A 17741-nucleotide genomic window follows, 5' to 3' on the forward strand; every position below is an offset into this window, starting at 1 on the left:
CGTTTGGAGGCGGCAGCCACAACCCGCAGGTACCGCGGACCACAGGACGCCACGCGGCCGAGGCCCCTCCCCCGCCGCAACGGTCCTGGCACGCAGGCGCGGTGGCGCGCGCGGGGCGGGACGCGCAGGGGCGGGGCTGCGCGGGCTCACTTAAATACAGAGCCGGTGGGGGCGGTGCGAAGCTGCCGCGGCGTTGCTGCCCGGTTGCCGCGAGTCCTCGCAACTGCCTCCTTGTGGCGTGAGCTTCCAGCCTCGCTCTTCCCCCGGCGGCGGCGGTGGCGGCAGCAGGAGGAGGAGGGAGCGGAGGCGAGCGGGCGGCGGGCTCCATGGAGAGCGGCGGACGCTCGGGCAGAGGCGGCTCTTCCTCTCCGACACCCGGGCAGCAGTGACCGGCGCTTGCGCCCTCCTCCGCGTCGAAGCGGCCGCCGGCTCCGGGACTGACCGGCCTCGCTGTCACTCCCCGCGCCGCCGCCTCGCCTCCCGGCGCCCCTGCGCCCCGACTCGCCCGCGCCCCAACTCCCCGGCGGGGTGGCGGCAGCCGGGCCCCCGCGGCGGCGGCCGGAGCAGCAGCGGCAGCAAGAGCCCGCCTCTATGATGAAGTTCAAGCCCAACCAGACGCGGACCTATGACCGCGAGGGCTTCAAGAAGCGGGCGGCGTGCCTGTGCTTCCGGAGTGAGCAGGAGGACGAGGTGAGGGCGACCAGCACGCTCTGCGCCTCCCGCGACGGCGCCGGGGCAGGCTGGGGGGTGGGGGCCAGGGCCGGTCGGGGTGGGGGTCTTAGCCCTTCACCTTGCTCACCCGACCCTTCGTCTGGCCACCAGGCTGGGAGGGATTAGCCCCCTCCTTCTTTCCCTCCCGCCCTTCCTCCCTCCTTCCTTCCTTTCTCTGGGTTGATAGAGGAGACAAAGGGGCTCGCCCAGCCCAGTGTTCTGCCGGGCCATGGTGAGGACCTGAGGCCGAGACGCCTCCTGGCCGGCGGGAAGGTCCCGGGCCGTATAGGTCGCTTCGGGCGGGAGTCACCATTTTAACTAGCGAATTGAGTAAAGCCAGATAAACCTTGAGTGCTAACGGAGGCGGCAGAAATGGCGTGAGTGTTGCAGCCCAAGCCCTTCTGCCTCTGTTACATTTCCCTTCCATGTTACGGCAATTTGCGGTTTCGGATTAAATCTAGGGATGTTTGTGGAATAGCCAGGCAATCCCCGTGCTTTAAAATAAAACCCCATTCGGTCTAGTTTTCTCAGTCCCACTCTTAAGTGGACCTTTTAACTCGCAAGCACTTGGCATAATTTATTTATTTATATATATACGTATATGTATATATATATATACATATACGTGTATATATATATATACACACACACACGCACACATACATATATATATTTAAAGGCCTCTTTTTAAAGTTTTCTGACTGTAGAAAGATGGCTAGTGAAAAATGTGGAATAATGCCTGAGGAAGAAGATGGACTAGAGGTGGGCAGAGTTGCCATTTTCAGACCGTAACCTCTAGCTCTGAGCATATTTATCAAGGCTTCTTAACTTTGCTGTATTTGGCTTGACATCTGGAGACGAGCAGCCTTTCTTTTTCTGAGAGTAAGCAGCCAGTCTTTAATTTACCTTTCTTCATTGGGTTGATAGTGAGGCTCTCAAGGTTTTCCTGGAGAACAGTTTTTCCTTGTTTCAGTTCCATTTAATTTAAAATGGTTCACTGTTTTAAATTTACTTAAAGCAAGGTGGCCAAGAAAATATTTTATAAAGCATTGCCACTCCTCTCAATCGGATAAGCATCTGACTTCGACTCACGGTTGGTGGGTTTGAGCCCCGCATTTGGCTCTGTGCTGACAGCTCAGAGCCTGGAGCCTGCTTCGGATTCTGTGTCTCCCTCTCTCTCTGCCCATCCCCTGCTCATGCTCTGCCCCTCCCCCCCCCCATAAACATTAAATTTGTTTTAGGGGTGTCTGGGTGGCTTAGTTAAGTGTCAGAGTCTTGGTTTCGGCTCAGGTCATGACCCAACAGTTTATGGGTTCAAGCCCCACATTGGGGTCCGTGATGGCAGTGTGGAGCCTGCTTGGGATTCTCTCTCTCTCTCTCTCTCTCTCTCTCTGCCCCTCCCCTGCCTCTCTCTCAAAAATAAATGGATAAACTTAAAAAAAAATTTTTTTTTTCATTTTTTAAAGCATTGCCACTCCTAAAATGATTAGACCGGGAAAAAATTAATCTGAATTCTGCTTCCATAACCAACTGTGTCCAATAAAATACCAGGCTAAAACTGGAGACAGGAATTTAATGGTTTCCTTATTGCTAATCCCTGCAGTTAGGATGAATATGACATAGTGTACACTCAGTGGTGTAGTCATTCTTACTCTATGACCTGAGGCCACTTAGGAGAGCTAGAAACTAGAAGGAGATAGGTTTTTGTGGGGTTGTTTTGTTTTGTTTTTAACATTTACAGAGTAACAGTCAATAAGCATTAAGTGCATCAAGGCCCCGTTAGGAAAAAACAAACTTTGAATATAGAAGCATATAATAGCCCAGAGTGATCAAGATAGGTCAAGGATCTTGTCTAATTTGCTCACTATTGTGTAATCACATTCTTAGTTGAGTGTTTTTACTGTGTGGGACTTGCCTGAAGACCTTTTAAGTTTGCTGCATTTAATCCTCTTTGTGCTGGTCTGTAGGTGAGGAGAGGGTTGCAGGGCCTAAGTACTTTGCCCAAATGACATAATTAGGAAGTGGTAGAGTCGGAATTCAGGATCCAGTCCCTGTTTCTGATGCTGGGCTCTTGGCACAGGGCTCCATGGCAATTGGGTGCACACTGTTTGCTGAATGAGAGATTTTGTGAGGCTGAGCTTGGAAGCCTTTCTGGAAGTGATGACTTTGAAGTCTTGCCATAACCTGAACTTGGAATTCAGGCTTTAAAAACGGTTCCCAGGGGAAGATATAGGAAATAGGAAATTGAAATGATCTGCATTGTGTGAATGGTAAAGCAAAGCCTGAAGAACACTTCAGAAATTCCTGTAGCAGATAAAGGAGTTATTTCTGTGCTTGGAAATTGTTCCTACTGTAATAAATGCTAAATTCCTAGCCTCGAGTTGAGTCCACAGACTAGTGCCATTAGATAAAATGAAGTAAGGAGCAAGCTCTGGAGCATTTATTAGAGAAATCTGTTATGTAAATAAATCTGGTACCGTGCAGGTTGAGAAACCAAGTCAGTTGGTTAGAGAATACGCTGTGAGGGAAGGCTCTGGAATTCTCTTAAGTAAAATGCACAGCCAACTTTAATGTGTGGTCTAGGATCTTCATTTTTGTAGTTGTATATAGTTGAGGCTCCTTCTATTATATAATGGTGACAAAGATGAACCTGTTAGCTTTCCTGAACATCTTGCTATTTTGCTGTGAATTTGATTTCACTCTTTTGAAATTACGTTGGTAGCCTTCCAAGGATAAGATACAAAACAGCCTGAATCCACCTCTTTAGCTAATAGATGAGACTTTTTCCCCCTCCTGGGTTAATAACACCTAGATCCCTGTTGGGAGATTTAAATGTATGCTTTATTTAAGGACGAAATGTTTATAAAGTATAAATTGAAATAAAATAAGAATTGCTGTTTGACCACAAAAAGTTATGCAGTGCTCCAGGATGGCTCTCCTTGTACTGAAGGATTTCTCAGTAGCCCTTAGTTGAGAACAGATTGTTTTAGGGAAGAAACAGCAGTCTATGTTCTCTTGGGGGTGGTTTTATTATTTGCCCATTTTAACTTCCCCGCGAGGTAAATAAGCATTAGGATTTGTATAGTAAGAAATTAGGCAGCAGAGTTAACTTGTCCCAAGATCATGGAAGCTGGCAGATCTTTTTGAGCCCAGGTCCTTTATTTCTGAATCTCCTGTTCATTTGATCCTCTCTCTGGTTCTGTAGGGAGCCACCCTTAGTTTTGGTGGTTGGGCTTCCACACAAGCCCACAAATAAGCATCCCATAGAGTAGCTGGGATACTGTGTTTGTACAGTGAAAGAGGACAGTACATTCACAAAAGGTAGCCAGAAATGGATTCTGTTCAACACATTTGCATATAACTGAACAGGGATGCAGAGATGAAAAGTATCAGCTCCTAAGAAACACAGGAGTAAACATAGGAGAAACATTCTGTAGTGTTTGGACAGACAGAAACTGACATAAAGGGAAATCAAGTAGGGGAAGAGTACCATCAGGTACTGACAGCAGGGTTAAGATCACTGGAACTGGATTTCAGTGAGTGAGAGAGGAAGGACCAAGCTTCACAAACAGAGCAAGACTTGGGGCTGTGGACTAGTTGAACTGCAACTTGGGATGGCATTGAACAAATAATGGTTGAAAAAGAGCACCTTAATCTATAAGGCTAAGGAGTTGCTAGGCAAGACAGGAACATTTACATTTTAAATGTATTCAAGCTTGAGGATGATCTAGCAGCAATATAAGATAGAGTGCTGAAAAGAGAAACAGAAGTGACTTTGATTCTGGGTGGAATCCAGGCACAGTTGTGAGAAACACTAACAAAACTGTCTTAAGAACTGCCTATTACTCTTCCACTTGGACTTACTGCCCTAATTAGCTTTTAAGCTCCTTGAGCCAGGGACTGCATTCTACCACCTGCCAAATGCCAAATGTGTATTAACTAAAATGTCTGAATTCTACAAAATCATGCACTAAGACTTGGTTGGGAAAAGCGGTCTTAAAACCTGTGGGACTCTAAAACCAGAGCTCTAATAAAAACAATCTTAATAAGAAATGCTAGTACAGTATTTGTACGTATGTGTATATGTACTAACATTTGTATGCTTGGGGTCAACAGGCAGTCTGCCTTTTCAGATAAACACTCTGGGGCTCATACTTCTGCAGAAGTCCTTTTAGATTTAAGGCTCTGAACATACTTGCTTCAAGCGGAGACCACTTTCTAATGAAAATTAAATAACTATCTGAAGGCAATCTTTTCTAAATGGAGGGAAATAACATCTATGCCTGCAGCTCTCCTAGACATAAAGGGCTTCTTGGGCCACTTAAGCAGCCACTTCCTTCAAGGGAAGGCATTTTTGTACAATTTGCATCTGTTTTAGGCTCTTGGTATATATCACGAAGGCTTTCTCCAGTGTGTGTAAAAGCTAAGCCCATCATTTCAAGACATTGATGTGCTACAAGAAAATGTCATGATCAGTCCATTTAGCATTCTTCTATCTACCAATCCCATAAGGATGGTCCCTGATTTACAATGATTCAACTTGTGATTTTTCAACTTTATGATGGTATAAACGTAATACGCATTCAAGAGAAACTACTCGAATTTGGAATTTTGATCTTTTCTTGTCTAGCAATAATCTGAGTTAAACACATTTTCCCAAAATGAGCTGTTATTTCTGACCCTCCTATACAACTGTGCCTCAATAGTCCAAAAAGTAGGACTATTAACTTGTTTAATAGTAGCAGTAGGTAGCTGGTTAATGGATACAGTAACCACTGCCGTAACTTAAGATCTTTTAAAATGTCTGTGTGCATACTGGGTGTTCCTAATAATATACTGCTTGCTGGCCTAATTTTGATTAAGAGCCCCTAATACAGTTAACTGTGGTAAAGTAGTTTTAAACCATTCATGCATCCTGGTTCATGATAGCATGTGAAGAAAGAACAAAAACCCCAATACAGCTTCTAAATAGCTACAGTTTAAAACTCTTCATTCCTAATTTAGGGATCACTTGAGGGGTTTTCCAGATAGGCCTTTTTTTTTTTTTTTTTCTGGGAAAGAAATAGTCATTTGTAGTGACTAGTTGTTCCCAAAAGCAAGCTGTGACCAAGAACAGTTACAAGAGTGAAAGCTGAAACACAAATGGCATTTGGGGGCCACTTGGTGTATACAGCTAAGAATTTCATTTACCTCCATGCTCAAATCTTGAACAGCATTTTTTTAGTTTACAAGCTCTTACACACCTCCAGTGAGGAGGACTTACTAGGTGATAGTAGGGTTTTGAATCTATACTGTAGATTATTCCAATTCATAGACAAAGTGTTGTCTAGTAAGACTCAGGGCTGGTTCCAAGTAGACCATTATCACTACACTACTGCTACTTAAAGTGAGAAGTTCTTATATAACAAATGCTTAAAACATTAGGAATCGAAGAAAAAGACAAGTGTGGGAAATGGCTTCTTAACAATGACAGGTGAATGGTGTTTTATGTTGAATGTTGGATACACGTGGAAGGAAGGTTGAGGTCAGGTAGTATAGTAGCAGGAATGTTTATATGAAGGTGGGCAACAGCACTGCCTTTGAGGTTGACTGTGATTCAAGTCTAATTCTGCAGCCCGGTGGATTGACTAACCTTTTTATAAATCTTTCCTTTGGACTCAGCTCTGGCCTATCTGGAAAGTTGAATGCCTGCTTTCCTCTCCATCACCTTGTCACTAATGTGGCAGACTGTCATCTTGTTGAATACACAAAATGTAATATACCTACAAAGGTAGTTGAAAAGGAATTTAAAACCTATGAACAACCAGGTCTGGATTTGTCAGCTATTGGTGTATCCCCTTACTAAGATTTTATAACCTAAATAATGTTTTTAGAGCGTTACCAAGCATGCTAAAGTACGGATCTAGTAGATTGGGGATGTTGTAGAAATGTTTAGATGGCTTCCCCCCCCTCCCTGAGGATATGGAATAATAATGATTTGTGATACAGTTCTTTACAGTTCTTCTAACATGTAGTAGGGATTTTAATGGTCTTTGCTTATGCTATTCAAATTCATTTCTTCTACCCTGCTAGGTAATCACCACCACTCTCCACTCCATAAACAAACAACAAACATAATGTGGCCTTGACCTCACTTGAACTTCGAATGAAGTACTCTAGATGAGTAGGCAAATTCATAATGAAACATACTGGTTTTCAAATCTGTTTCATTACCAAAGGCTCATTATCAAATGTTTTAAACTAGTAGTTTAGATGCTGATCATTCTATACCACAGGTATTAATTACTCATTTATTTTGGAAAGATACATTTGAAGTTAATGGTTTGATCAAATTTAATCATTTTGAAATGTCAGGGGATTCTTGCACGATAAGGTCTCAGTTTCTGCTAAATCGTTTGTCCAAAACCATACAGATCTGTTTTCATGAGGCTTTAGAAAAAGTAATTTATGAAGGGAACTGTGGAAGCATGTAGGTATTTCCTGTCACTGACTTTTGGAAGACAAGTTCAGTCATATGTGAATTATGTCCTGTAGACTGCAGATTAAAGATTTGATTTCAATTAGAAGCATAAGTGTTCAGAAAAGCAGGCACAGACTATACTAATGGGTATTCAACATTATTAACCGTATATAATTTATCTCTTAAATACTATCTTGGGACAGATGGGAATTATCATTGACCTAGATATATGACACTGAATTTCATTTTTTCAGGACTCCAACATTATGAATATTGATGGTTTTGAAATTCCTTGTTTACTAAATAAATAAGAATGTAGTTTTCCAGCTAGCAAGCCCCTGCAGTGTCGTGTCCCATTATGAAGGTAATCAAGGAAGTTGGAATTGGGTAGTTAAGAATTTCCTCCAACCTACTCGGCAATGAAAAAGAATGAAATCTTGCCATTTGCAACAACATGGATGGAACTATGCTAAGTGAAATAAGTCAGAGAAAAACAGATACATGTTCTCACTCATATGTGGAATTTGAGAAACTTAACAGAGGGAAGAAAAGGAAAGGAAAAAAAGTTACAAACTGAGGGAGTCAAACCATAAGAAACTCTTAAATACAGAGAACAAACAGGGTTGATGGGGGGATGGGGAGAGGGAGAATGGGTGAGGAGCATTGAGGAGGGCACTTGTTGGGATGAGCACCGGTTGTTGTATGTAAGTAATGAATCATGGGAATCTACTCTCGAAGTCAAGAGCACACTATATACACTGTATGTTAGCTAACTTGACAAGAAATTATATTTAAAAAAAAATAATAAGAATTTCACCCAGGCAATAAAAACTAGATTGTCCGTAACCCCACACCTAGTGACGAGGAAAAGAAGCCTCCACCTCTGCAGTCAGAAACAGTAGTTACAGTTTACTTTTCCCTTGATGCAAGACATATGCTTTTATACCTTAAGCATTTTTTATTTTAACTTAAAAACTTACCCTTGCCAATCTCAATATATAGGCCAAAGCCTTGGAATACCATAGATATTTGGTAAGCTTCCTTTTTGAGTGAAACAAAAGATGAAATCTGATTCGCAGTCTCACTTTGTTTAAAGAATTTTAATTGAACTTTGAAGACTTGCAGGCTCTTTCTGGATTTTTAAATTTCCTTTTTACAGTAGTCTCATCCATATTTAATTTGATAGCAGTTTTTAATAATAACCTACCTTTAATCTTTGCAAAGTCTTTTTTGATAATTCCTTTTTGCCCTCATTTCATCACTAATTCTCAATAATTATAAAACTAATGCAACTGGCAAAATTTGGGGGAAAAGCCTAGTTCTTGGTAAGCTGATGCAATTCAATTAGTAGGAAAGCAGAAGAGGTCGTAATGGCCAACATCGAGTGCTTAGGCCAGGATATAAGGTATTTAAGTGTCATAAACACTCAGTAATTCTACAAGGATAGGTGCTTGGAGGAAACTGGGGTACTGAATGGTAGATTATCAGCCCATCATTGGGTGCATCAAGGAATGAAATACATCTTGGGTATGATCTGTACAGTTGCAAAACATCTTTGAGTTTAAACCAGTATTTGCTAATTCTTGCTAGATTTGTTTATTCTGGCTGTTTAGTTTCTAATTTTGATATGTAAGCCCTGTTTGCTAATACTTTAAATTTAAAGCTGTTTTATGTTTCATTTGACCAAAATTGCTATATTTGGACTTGGTGATACCCTCACAGTCAGCCATTCATATTTTAGCTAAGGCTTTATCAGCTGTTGTTAATTTACAGTGCTTTCTCTGGACTTGCATTGTTTTGCCAGTTATTTGTTTGAAGGAATGAAGCTGGCAGAAGCAATGGAGTCCTATCCAGGTAACGGATGAGAGAAACAACACTCAGACCCCTTGAGCATTAATTGATCACTGCTCTGCGATGATGGTGTGTCCATAGGCAAAAGTGTGCTGCTTTGTTTTCAGATTGAGGGGATAGGGGCCTGAATAGACGTTCCCTTATCTTCCAACTCAGTGTGTTCAAGGCTGGGGGAAAGGTGGGAGTTGTTGAACTCCTGAGTTGCTGAACCCCGGGAGTTACTGTCATCCTGGAACTTTTCCGTTGGGGAAGGCTGAGTTTCTGGCAGCCTCCTCAGGTGGGAGGTGAATCCTTGTGCTGGCTATGAACTCTCAAGTGCCAGCAGTTCCTGCGGCAGTAGAGTGGGAGCTGGGCAGATAGGACCACCGGCGTGTCAGAAGACCAGTACACATCAGGGATCATACTTTGCTCTGAATTGATTGATTTATCTGGAAAGAATGTTCTGTGTTTACTTAGAGATAATATACTAAGGGAATTTTGTAACCAGTTTTTGTTCAAGTTGGTTAAGACACCTGTTACTTCATATAAACATCCTTTGCTTATTTATCATAGTAGCCAAGCCTTTGTTGCTGTTTTAAGTTGGGTGCATTTCAACCTAACCTAGCCCACAAATTTTCATGTAGAAGATGGGTATATAATACTTGTTTCAGGTACTGTTTAAGTAGTGAACCTCTAGGATACTCTGTGGTAATGTTTGTTTTTTAAAAAGCATTTGCAAATTTAAAGGTTAATGCTATTCTCGATTGGGGTCTGCAGACTTTTCTTATAAAGGGCCAGATAGTATTTTAGGCTTTGTGGACCATGCAGCCTCTGTCACATCTACCTAACTCTGCTGTTACAGCATCAAAGCAGCCATAGGCAACATGTGAAAAATGAATGAGTGTGGCTGGATTCTCATAAAATTTTATCTATGAACAGTGGAATTTGAATTTCATATAATTAAAAATATAAAAACCATTTTTAGCTCACAGACCGTACAAAACAAGCAATGCACTCAACTGTAGCTTGCCGTCTCTCCTAGATGATAAATTATAGCTGCCTGATATCAAAAGAAGTGACTCTTACCCATTTATAGAAGTTTGGAATATGAAGGGTACTTCTTCCCACCTAATCATAAGTGTAAAAATAACAAGAACTCTCTATCTACCAAGCATTGACTTAATGAATTCCCCTATTCCTTTTTCACAGTATCTGTTATCTTTTAAGTATCCTTACTCTTTATAGGTAAGAACAGGGTGACCTGCCTAGGGTCACATATCCTTAAATTTGGAGCGGAAGAAGAAGATTCTGTAACTCACGAAAGCAGATATGACCACAAACCTAAGTGCACGCAGTTCTGGGGCTAGTAAACCCAAGTATCCACTTTTATCTTTCATTGGTATCCATGATTTAGGGAATTTTACTAACTGAATCTGGTAGTTGAAGTGATTTCATTAGGTTCAGAATGATTTCGTGGTGTGATTACATTATTGTTGAATTCGGAATTCCAAGAGTGTTTACAAAGGCTGTCAACTGCGCTTTCTTGTGGTATGATGTGTACACCTACTAATTTTAATGAAATTACAAATGGGCTAATCAGGAAGGGCTTTCCAGCCTTGTAAAGGGTTGAGAATGTTACGTCCGTAGTGCTTCGCAGGCTGTGGGGCCTACACTCGCGGTTGGTCTTGCAGGTGCTGTTGGTGAGCAGCAGTCGGTACCCAGACCAATGGATTGTCCCGGGAGGAGGAATGGAGCCAGAGGAGGAACCTGGTGGTGCTGCCGTCAGGGAAGTTTACGAAGAGGTGAGACGAGTAGTAGCAGCTTATTTGCTCTCCTTTCACACACACCGTATTTTGAGATTTTACGGTGTGTTCCCTGTGGCACTCTGGCTACGTGCACTGAGAAGAAGGCAAGGCAGGTCACATGAGTGCTCTTTTTGTTGTCTGACTGAAGATTTTTAAGCGGGTGACCATAGCTAGCATTTTGTTAAGCAGGTATTTATTAAGCCTGGTAAAAGAGAGCTAAAAATGAATGTAGAAGTCCCCCAGAATTGTGTAACATGCAATTGTGTAACAGGCAATAAGCCTGATCAGTGATCGATGTAGAACAGGATGGCCCTGTCTCAGAGCAAGGTTAATAAATATTACACTGCAATGCACTGCAAGAATGCTCAGAGACATTCATCGTGTGCTGTAATTTTTTCAAATGAGTAAGAAGCAAATTGCTTTTATTCTACTCGTTTTGTCTTAAAGTTCAGTAAAAAGTGGTGCGCACGCACATGCACAAAAGCGTACACGGCCTGCTTGTCTTCTTATAGTTGATGATAGAACTTGCTTTCTACTCAGAGACAAAACAGCATATTAAGTGCCATAAGAGTTACTGAACAGCAGTGAGGGTGTATATGGGAAGCACATGCTAATGCTCCCGTTGGGTCTTGGTGTGTAGCTGGAGAGGTTTCAGAGAGATGGGTCTCGGAGGAGCAGCTTTCTGAGGGAAGAGCGCATCCCTAGATAGAGGCGGCAGCGGGCACTGATGCAGTGTGGATCGGCATGGGCTCACACTGCAGTTCCCGTCAGTCTGTTACCTGTCCCAGTCCCGGTAAAGTAATGAGGACTGCAGTAGGAGAGTAACCTATAGGAAGGATTGTACCTCCTAAGCCATGTGAAAAAAGCAAGCAAGAAAGACAGTCCTTTAACTAAGAAGGGGATTGATCAGTTGGTTCAGAAAAAAAGTCTGTTTTCATTCGTGAAGCTTGTCCCAGATTGGTAGAAAGTCTAATTTTTGGTCAATCCCTGTCATTTCTTACAAAATAAATGACAACAAATATGATCAGTCTGAACTTGTATATGGAATAAATTAAACCATGTTGTATAGCAAACCATAGGTCCTGAATCTTGGCATAGCCAAAAAACCTTCACAGAGGCAGGGTTGGTATGGAAGGGCCTATTGTGTTTAGATCCTTGAGTTGAAATAGCTAGAAAATAACGTTCGTGTAACCTTTCTTACGAAAGCTAACAGTTTTACATTGCATCTTTTTTATAATAGGCTGGAGTCAAAGGAAAATTAGGCAGACTCCTGGGCATATTTGAGGTGAGTTACAAAAGTAATCCTTGCTGATAACAGAATTAATCATTCTTTCCTAACTGGCCGGATAATCTGGCAGCAGCCCAAGTTAGACATTCCTTTTATCAGTAAGCAAGTAAGTTATAAGGATTAGGGGGAAGAGAAGTAAAAGTTACCTTTGATGTGCCATCAGTTTTATGCAGCATTACAATTACTTTCATATATGACAATACAGTGGAGCTGATAGAGAAAGACAGATCTCTTGGTTCACTGTATATTGTTTAGGTATAAACTTTTTAGGAGGTACAGTGTCCTCAGTATCACCGAAGGACTTAGGTCTCTTGTGGATACTGTCTGGAAATGTACCCTGTGCCTTTAGTGCATAACATGTAGATGATACACAAATAATGACTTAATCCTTAGAGGACTGTATGAAGGTAAAAAACTCAAGATACAAAGAATAGATGCTAACCGCATAGAATTCTCCTGTATAATCTATTATTACTCAAGGCAGAATGGAATTTGTGGAAGGAATTTGGAATTGGCAGGTATTCTGTGGAAGGTAAGGAGAAATGTAGTCAGGTCATGAGATCCAAACTATTCTCAAATGTATTTTCTTCCAAGAGTCAGACATAGATACATGGTATACCTGTATACCTGACACATCGTGACATATTTTTTCAAGATAATATTTAAGGGTTCGTTCAGTCCTTCTGGTAGAACCATATAAATTTGATTTTTAAGGCTTTTTACAGAATTCAGAAATTCAGATTGTGGAGCACTTGGTAGAATTGATGACTCCCAGAATACAATGTTAGTAGTGAAGTTCTTAATACTCAGACTTTCCCAGAATTCAGCACTTGCCTTACCCAATTGAACAGCACCATCTCCTGGTTGAAATGAAAAATACATTGAAGGTTTTCTGTAATTCAGAATAGCCATGGTACAAATAGCACATTGTCAATATGCTGGTAAGATTTTTGAAGAAAACGTCTCACATAAATAAAGCTTTTATAACATAGAAAGATAATAGTATTAACTGCTTTACAAGTGCTATTTACATTTCATAGAATCTGAACAGAAAATAGTAACCAACGTACCTTTCTCCTTAGAAGATATAAGGGAAAATTAGAATTGTCCTGCCTATTCACTCTGGTGATTTCAATGAATTTTTGAACATAGAATAATAAATGTATTTATTTTCCAGATACAGAGATAAGACAATGGGTTCTTAATGACTAGTAATTTTTTGTTAACATTTTTCTTTATTTTTGACAGAGAGAGAGAAACAGAGCATGAATGGGGGAGGGTCAGAGAGAGAGGGAGACACAGAATCTGAAACAGGCTCCAGGCTCTGAGCTGTCAGCACAGAGCCCGACACGGGGCTCAAATTCACGGACCAAGAGATCACGACCTGAGCCAAAGTCGGACGCTTAACCGACTGAGCCACATGGGCGCCCCGACTAGTAATGTTTTATGTGAGAGATGCCTCTCATTTTTTGCTGTTCCTATTCCTTCCCAAAGACCTAATACGCTATTTGAATTGAGTGTATTACTCAGGTTGTCTGTGGTGGAAAAAATCGGGGCAATTATCAGGCAACCTGGCTACCTGTCAGTAGAGCACATGACTCTTGATCTCAGGGCCATGAGTTCAAGCCCCACGTAGGATGTAGAAAGTTTACTTTAAAAAAGGGGGGGGGGGGGTACCTGTGTGGTTCAGTTGGTTAAGGTCTGACTCTTGATTTGAGCTCAGGTCATGATCTTACAGCTTGTAAAATGGAGCCCGCGTCAGCCTCTGCACGGACAGCCAGGAGCCTGCTTGGGATTCTCTCACCCTCTAGCTCTGCCCCTCCTGGCTCTCCCCTCTCAAAATAAACAAACATTAAAAAAGGAAGTTAAAAAACTCGGGCAACAATCTGAAGTCCTAGACTATAGTAAACGAGGCTAACTTAAATTGAGATGAAAGTAGTGAGCCCCTTCATTTTAAGACCAACTCATGTTTAATTTCACAAGGTGGCAGTTTTAATATGGGTAAAAAATTGAGTTTCAGCATATAGGACTAAAACATTCCAGAAATGACTAGCCCATTCTCAACCCTGGTTGTGCATAGTTCACCTGGCAGCTTTTAAACTGCCAATACTTAATTGAATTAGTCTCTTAAAAAACACATACATTGAAATCAAAGGTGCTAAATGTTTCCTATGGGGAGCTAATTTCAGCATTTTAAATGTTTTGTGTTACAGAAAACTCCCTTCTGTACTGGGTTAGACAACCGTGTATGCTTGACTATGTGCTAGTCAGCAGTATGCCACAACTGAATTTTTCTCCTCGGAAATGTGTAATGGCTAGTTCCTGTAGATTAAAATGCTTTTCTTTTTATATTCAAGCAGAACCAAGACCGAAAGCACAGAACGTATGTGTATGTTCTTACTGTCACTGAAATTTTAGAAGATTGGGAAGATTCTGTTAACATAGGTAAGTTCCCTTTCCTTTTGCCATCCAGAGTCTTAATTCTGCTATTACGCGCTTGTAGAGTTTTCGTCTTAAATTATTTTGGGTTACCTTTTTTTAATAAGATCAGTATGTCCACATTTGAATTACATCAAAATTCTTCCCCCAACATATTATTTATTGTCTAAGCCATTCCAAAAAACAATAAAGCTGTTATTTGTAGGGGAGGAGTGAGGGGCATTGTCAAAGGATGTGGCTTATTAGTTTTTTTAAGTGACTTTACTATATACTGACCAATGTCATACTGTTTTCTAGGAAGGAAGAGAGAATGGTTCAAAGTAGAAGATGCCATCAAAGTTCTCCAGTGTCATAAGCCTGTACATGCAGAGTATCTGGAAAAACTAAAGCTGGGTTGTTCTCCAACCAATGGAAATTCCACGGTCCCTTCCCTTCCAGATAACAACACCTTGTTTGTGACTGCTGCACAGACCTCTGGGTTGCCATCCAGTGTAAGATAGAGAGAATGGGGAGGGCCTCCCATGTGCAGTCTCACGGGGAGAGGTCTGTATTTTCCTTGGCAAACATCTGAATGACGCCTGCAAACTGTCTGAATTTGCCATGCAGGATTTTCAAACAATTTGCATGTTTTTCAGATGTTTTCAAATCTTCTTTTAAAAAAAAAAAAAGTGTAAAATATTTTAATAAGCCAAAGCCATGTGTAATTTTTTTTAGATGCCTTAACTATGCCCCCGGCCCCACCCCACCCCCCATTTTAGTTGTCATTTTTTCACAGCATTTTGTTCAGTTTTTTTGTCCATTTGATGTCAGTCTGTGGTTTTTGCCAGATCACCTTACTTGTGGGTATATTTTCCCTCTAAGTTATTTTCTCATTCACAGCATTAAGGTATTCAACAAATTCTGTTGTGGAGATTTATGAAAATAATTCTTGATATTAAATGAATCTACTGGTCCATAAACTTGTTTCATAGGATCACAGTTTTAATTCATAAATTCCAGACTTGGACTTTATGGTTCAATAACTGTTTTGACAAAGGACTTAATTTACTATTTTCAGAAATTTAACTCATTTGTCTGTTTTCACAACTGGTATTATGTCACTAGCTACCCGATATGGCCAATTCCTGCCCCCCCACCCCCCCACCCCCGCCATAACTCAATAGTCCTTTAACACAAAGTTTAACTATATAGAGTGGTTTTTAGAGAGGTGTTGTAAGAAAAATGCACGCAGTAAATACATCTTATCATGAAAAACTGTGTTCATGGAACTTGAGTTAGCATGCTAGGTTGCCAATTCCTTTTATCTATAATCTCTTTACACAGAATACTTGATTGAGAACCAGAATACCCTTGATGTAAATTCCTTTTAAAGATATATTTCCAGTTTTTGAACTTACTGACCCCTCTTCAGTTAAACTTGCTGGTACTACTAACCACAGGATTAGAGTCTAACCTCAAATGCTGATCAGTGGTGACTGCATCACAATTGAGTAAAATGGCCTTCTTACTGTTCAGCTGTTACACACTTAGACATTAGGACACCTCAGAATGTCTCATCTTTTATAGATTGCCAATAAGTACTGTTTATCCTGTAACGAACTTTTGGGGCACTGGAACATACCTGAGCTAAGAATTTCGTCTTAACACTTGTCTTTATACTCACTTACCATCAAGAATCCCATTGAAAGGTACCCTGTCTGAAACTCCTGTACTCGCCGACCGCCAAGTCACAAATGAGATGGGAGGAAAACAAACTTTGAATAAGACATGGGGTTCGGGGGCGAGTGAAAGATCTTTCTCTATGTAGACGTTAGCCTTGTAAATATTGTAACTGGTGAGTATAGAGTAGAAAGTTAAGTATGGTTGTACATTTGTTCCACAAATTGTTAACCTTTATAATTGCTGCTAAATAGCGCTGTTACACTTAAGAAAAATCAGTGCCATTGTTCCGAAAAAGATCTTGTGCCATAAATGCAGCTGAACTAAATATAAGCATTAGTTCACAAATCGATGCTGTCAGAGGAATGAGCAAAGTAGAAAAACTTTTAACCAATGACATTTCATTTGAAATTATGTAGTGTGATCAAACATGATCATCCAGAGTTTTTATATTTTTCTTTGTACAGAGGTTATCCATTCTGGGTGTTTTTAAAAGAAACATTTTAAATCCACAGATTGACACTTTCTGTCACTCTTCAATGGACTAGGATTTTTTTTCAGTAATCTGAAATTTCTTTAAATTACATACCTTAACACAGCAGAGAAACTGGATTTTGTATATAAAACTGTCCACCTGAAATGCTGTCACAAGTACTGGGGGAGGGAGGTTTCTTGTACATGATATTCTTAGAGGTAATAATGCATGAACTTATTTTATAAACTCTTGGACTATGTATTTGACATGTAAAATATGTACAGTATTAATGTCTGCCACCTCTTAAAAGTGAGCCTATAAATATTGTTGTATAATTTTCTTTGGTCAAAAGCATTTGGACTAAGTAGTGCCACTCGGGTCAGGATTTTCTTCAGTGCCATTTAGCAAACCAACTGTCTTTAGTCTATGCAACTAGCAAAAATTGGTATGACACAACAGAATACAGTTGTTACACTTCGAATTTCACATGAGGGATTCTTTACTATTCTTCTGGAACCCAGTCTAGCAAAACTAGAGGAAAGGCCCTAAGATTTCTGTTAAGAGAAAAAGCCTACATTTTCAGGCTCAACAGTTGAATCTACTACACATAACAAATAGTGTCTACTATCTCAACCCTCCAAAGTTTACACTGTTGGGAATCATTTGTGCTTTCTGTGGGGTAGTTGGATAAAATTGGCAGCTAAATTTTTCAGTCCCACGTGCCTCCTAAATAAAAGAAATAACTAGGTTACAAGTTGACTTACAGACACAAAGTAGCAACTATCCTGAATAATTGTTGTTGGGGAGTTTTGTGTGTGTGGCTTTTTTTTTTTTTTTTTAAATAAACAGGTGAAATATTCCAAACGGGCACATGCCATTCAATTTTCTGTCAATCACAGTTGTATAAAGTAGCAAAACTGAAGGGGTGGGGGGCGTGGAGATGACTGTTGTATACACTCTAAATTGCCTTGCATGGTCTCATTTGAGATAATTGGTGTAAGAATCTTGACTTTTTTTATATTTGGAAACCAAATAAAAATGGAAATAAATTATCTTTTTTTTTTTTTAACATAA

At 40.7% G+C, this 17741-nt stretch overlaps 1 protein-coding gene across 2 annotated transcripts; it reads left to right on the forward strand.

The window, feature by feature from the left end:
* The first annotated feature begins 568 nt into the window (after nt 1-568).
* Nucleotides 569-17741, forward strand: NUDT4 (nudix hydrolase 4). Of its 2 annotated transcripts, none has more exons than XM_047065571.1 (5): nt 569-690; nt 10693-10803; nt 12047-12091; nt 14452-14539; nt 14831-17741. In XM_047065571.1, the coding sequence occupies exons 1-5, from the start codon at nt 592-594 to the stop codon at nt 15031-15033; spliced, it is 546 nt and encodes a 181-aa protein (XP_046921527.1). In that variant the 5' UTR covers nt 569-591; the 3' UTR covers nt 15034-17741. The 2 variants fall into 2 exon arrangements, with proteins under 2 accessions (XP_046921527.1, XP_046921528.1); XM_047065572.1 differs by having other exon boundaries at nt 14455-14539.

The sequence above is a fragment of the Lynx rufus genome, unplaced genomic scaffold (genome assembly GCF_022079265.1).
Source record: "Lynx rufus isolate CCGP_SWC_20201006 ecotype Redwood Valley unplaced genomic scaffold, mLynRuf1.p SCAF_7, whole genome shotgun sequence".
Lineage (NCBI taxonomy): Eukaryota > Metazoa > Chordata > Mammalia > Carnivora > Felidae > Lynx > Lynx rufus.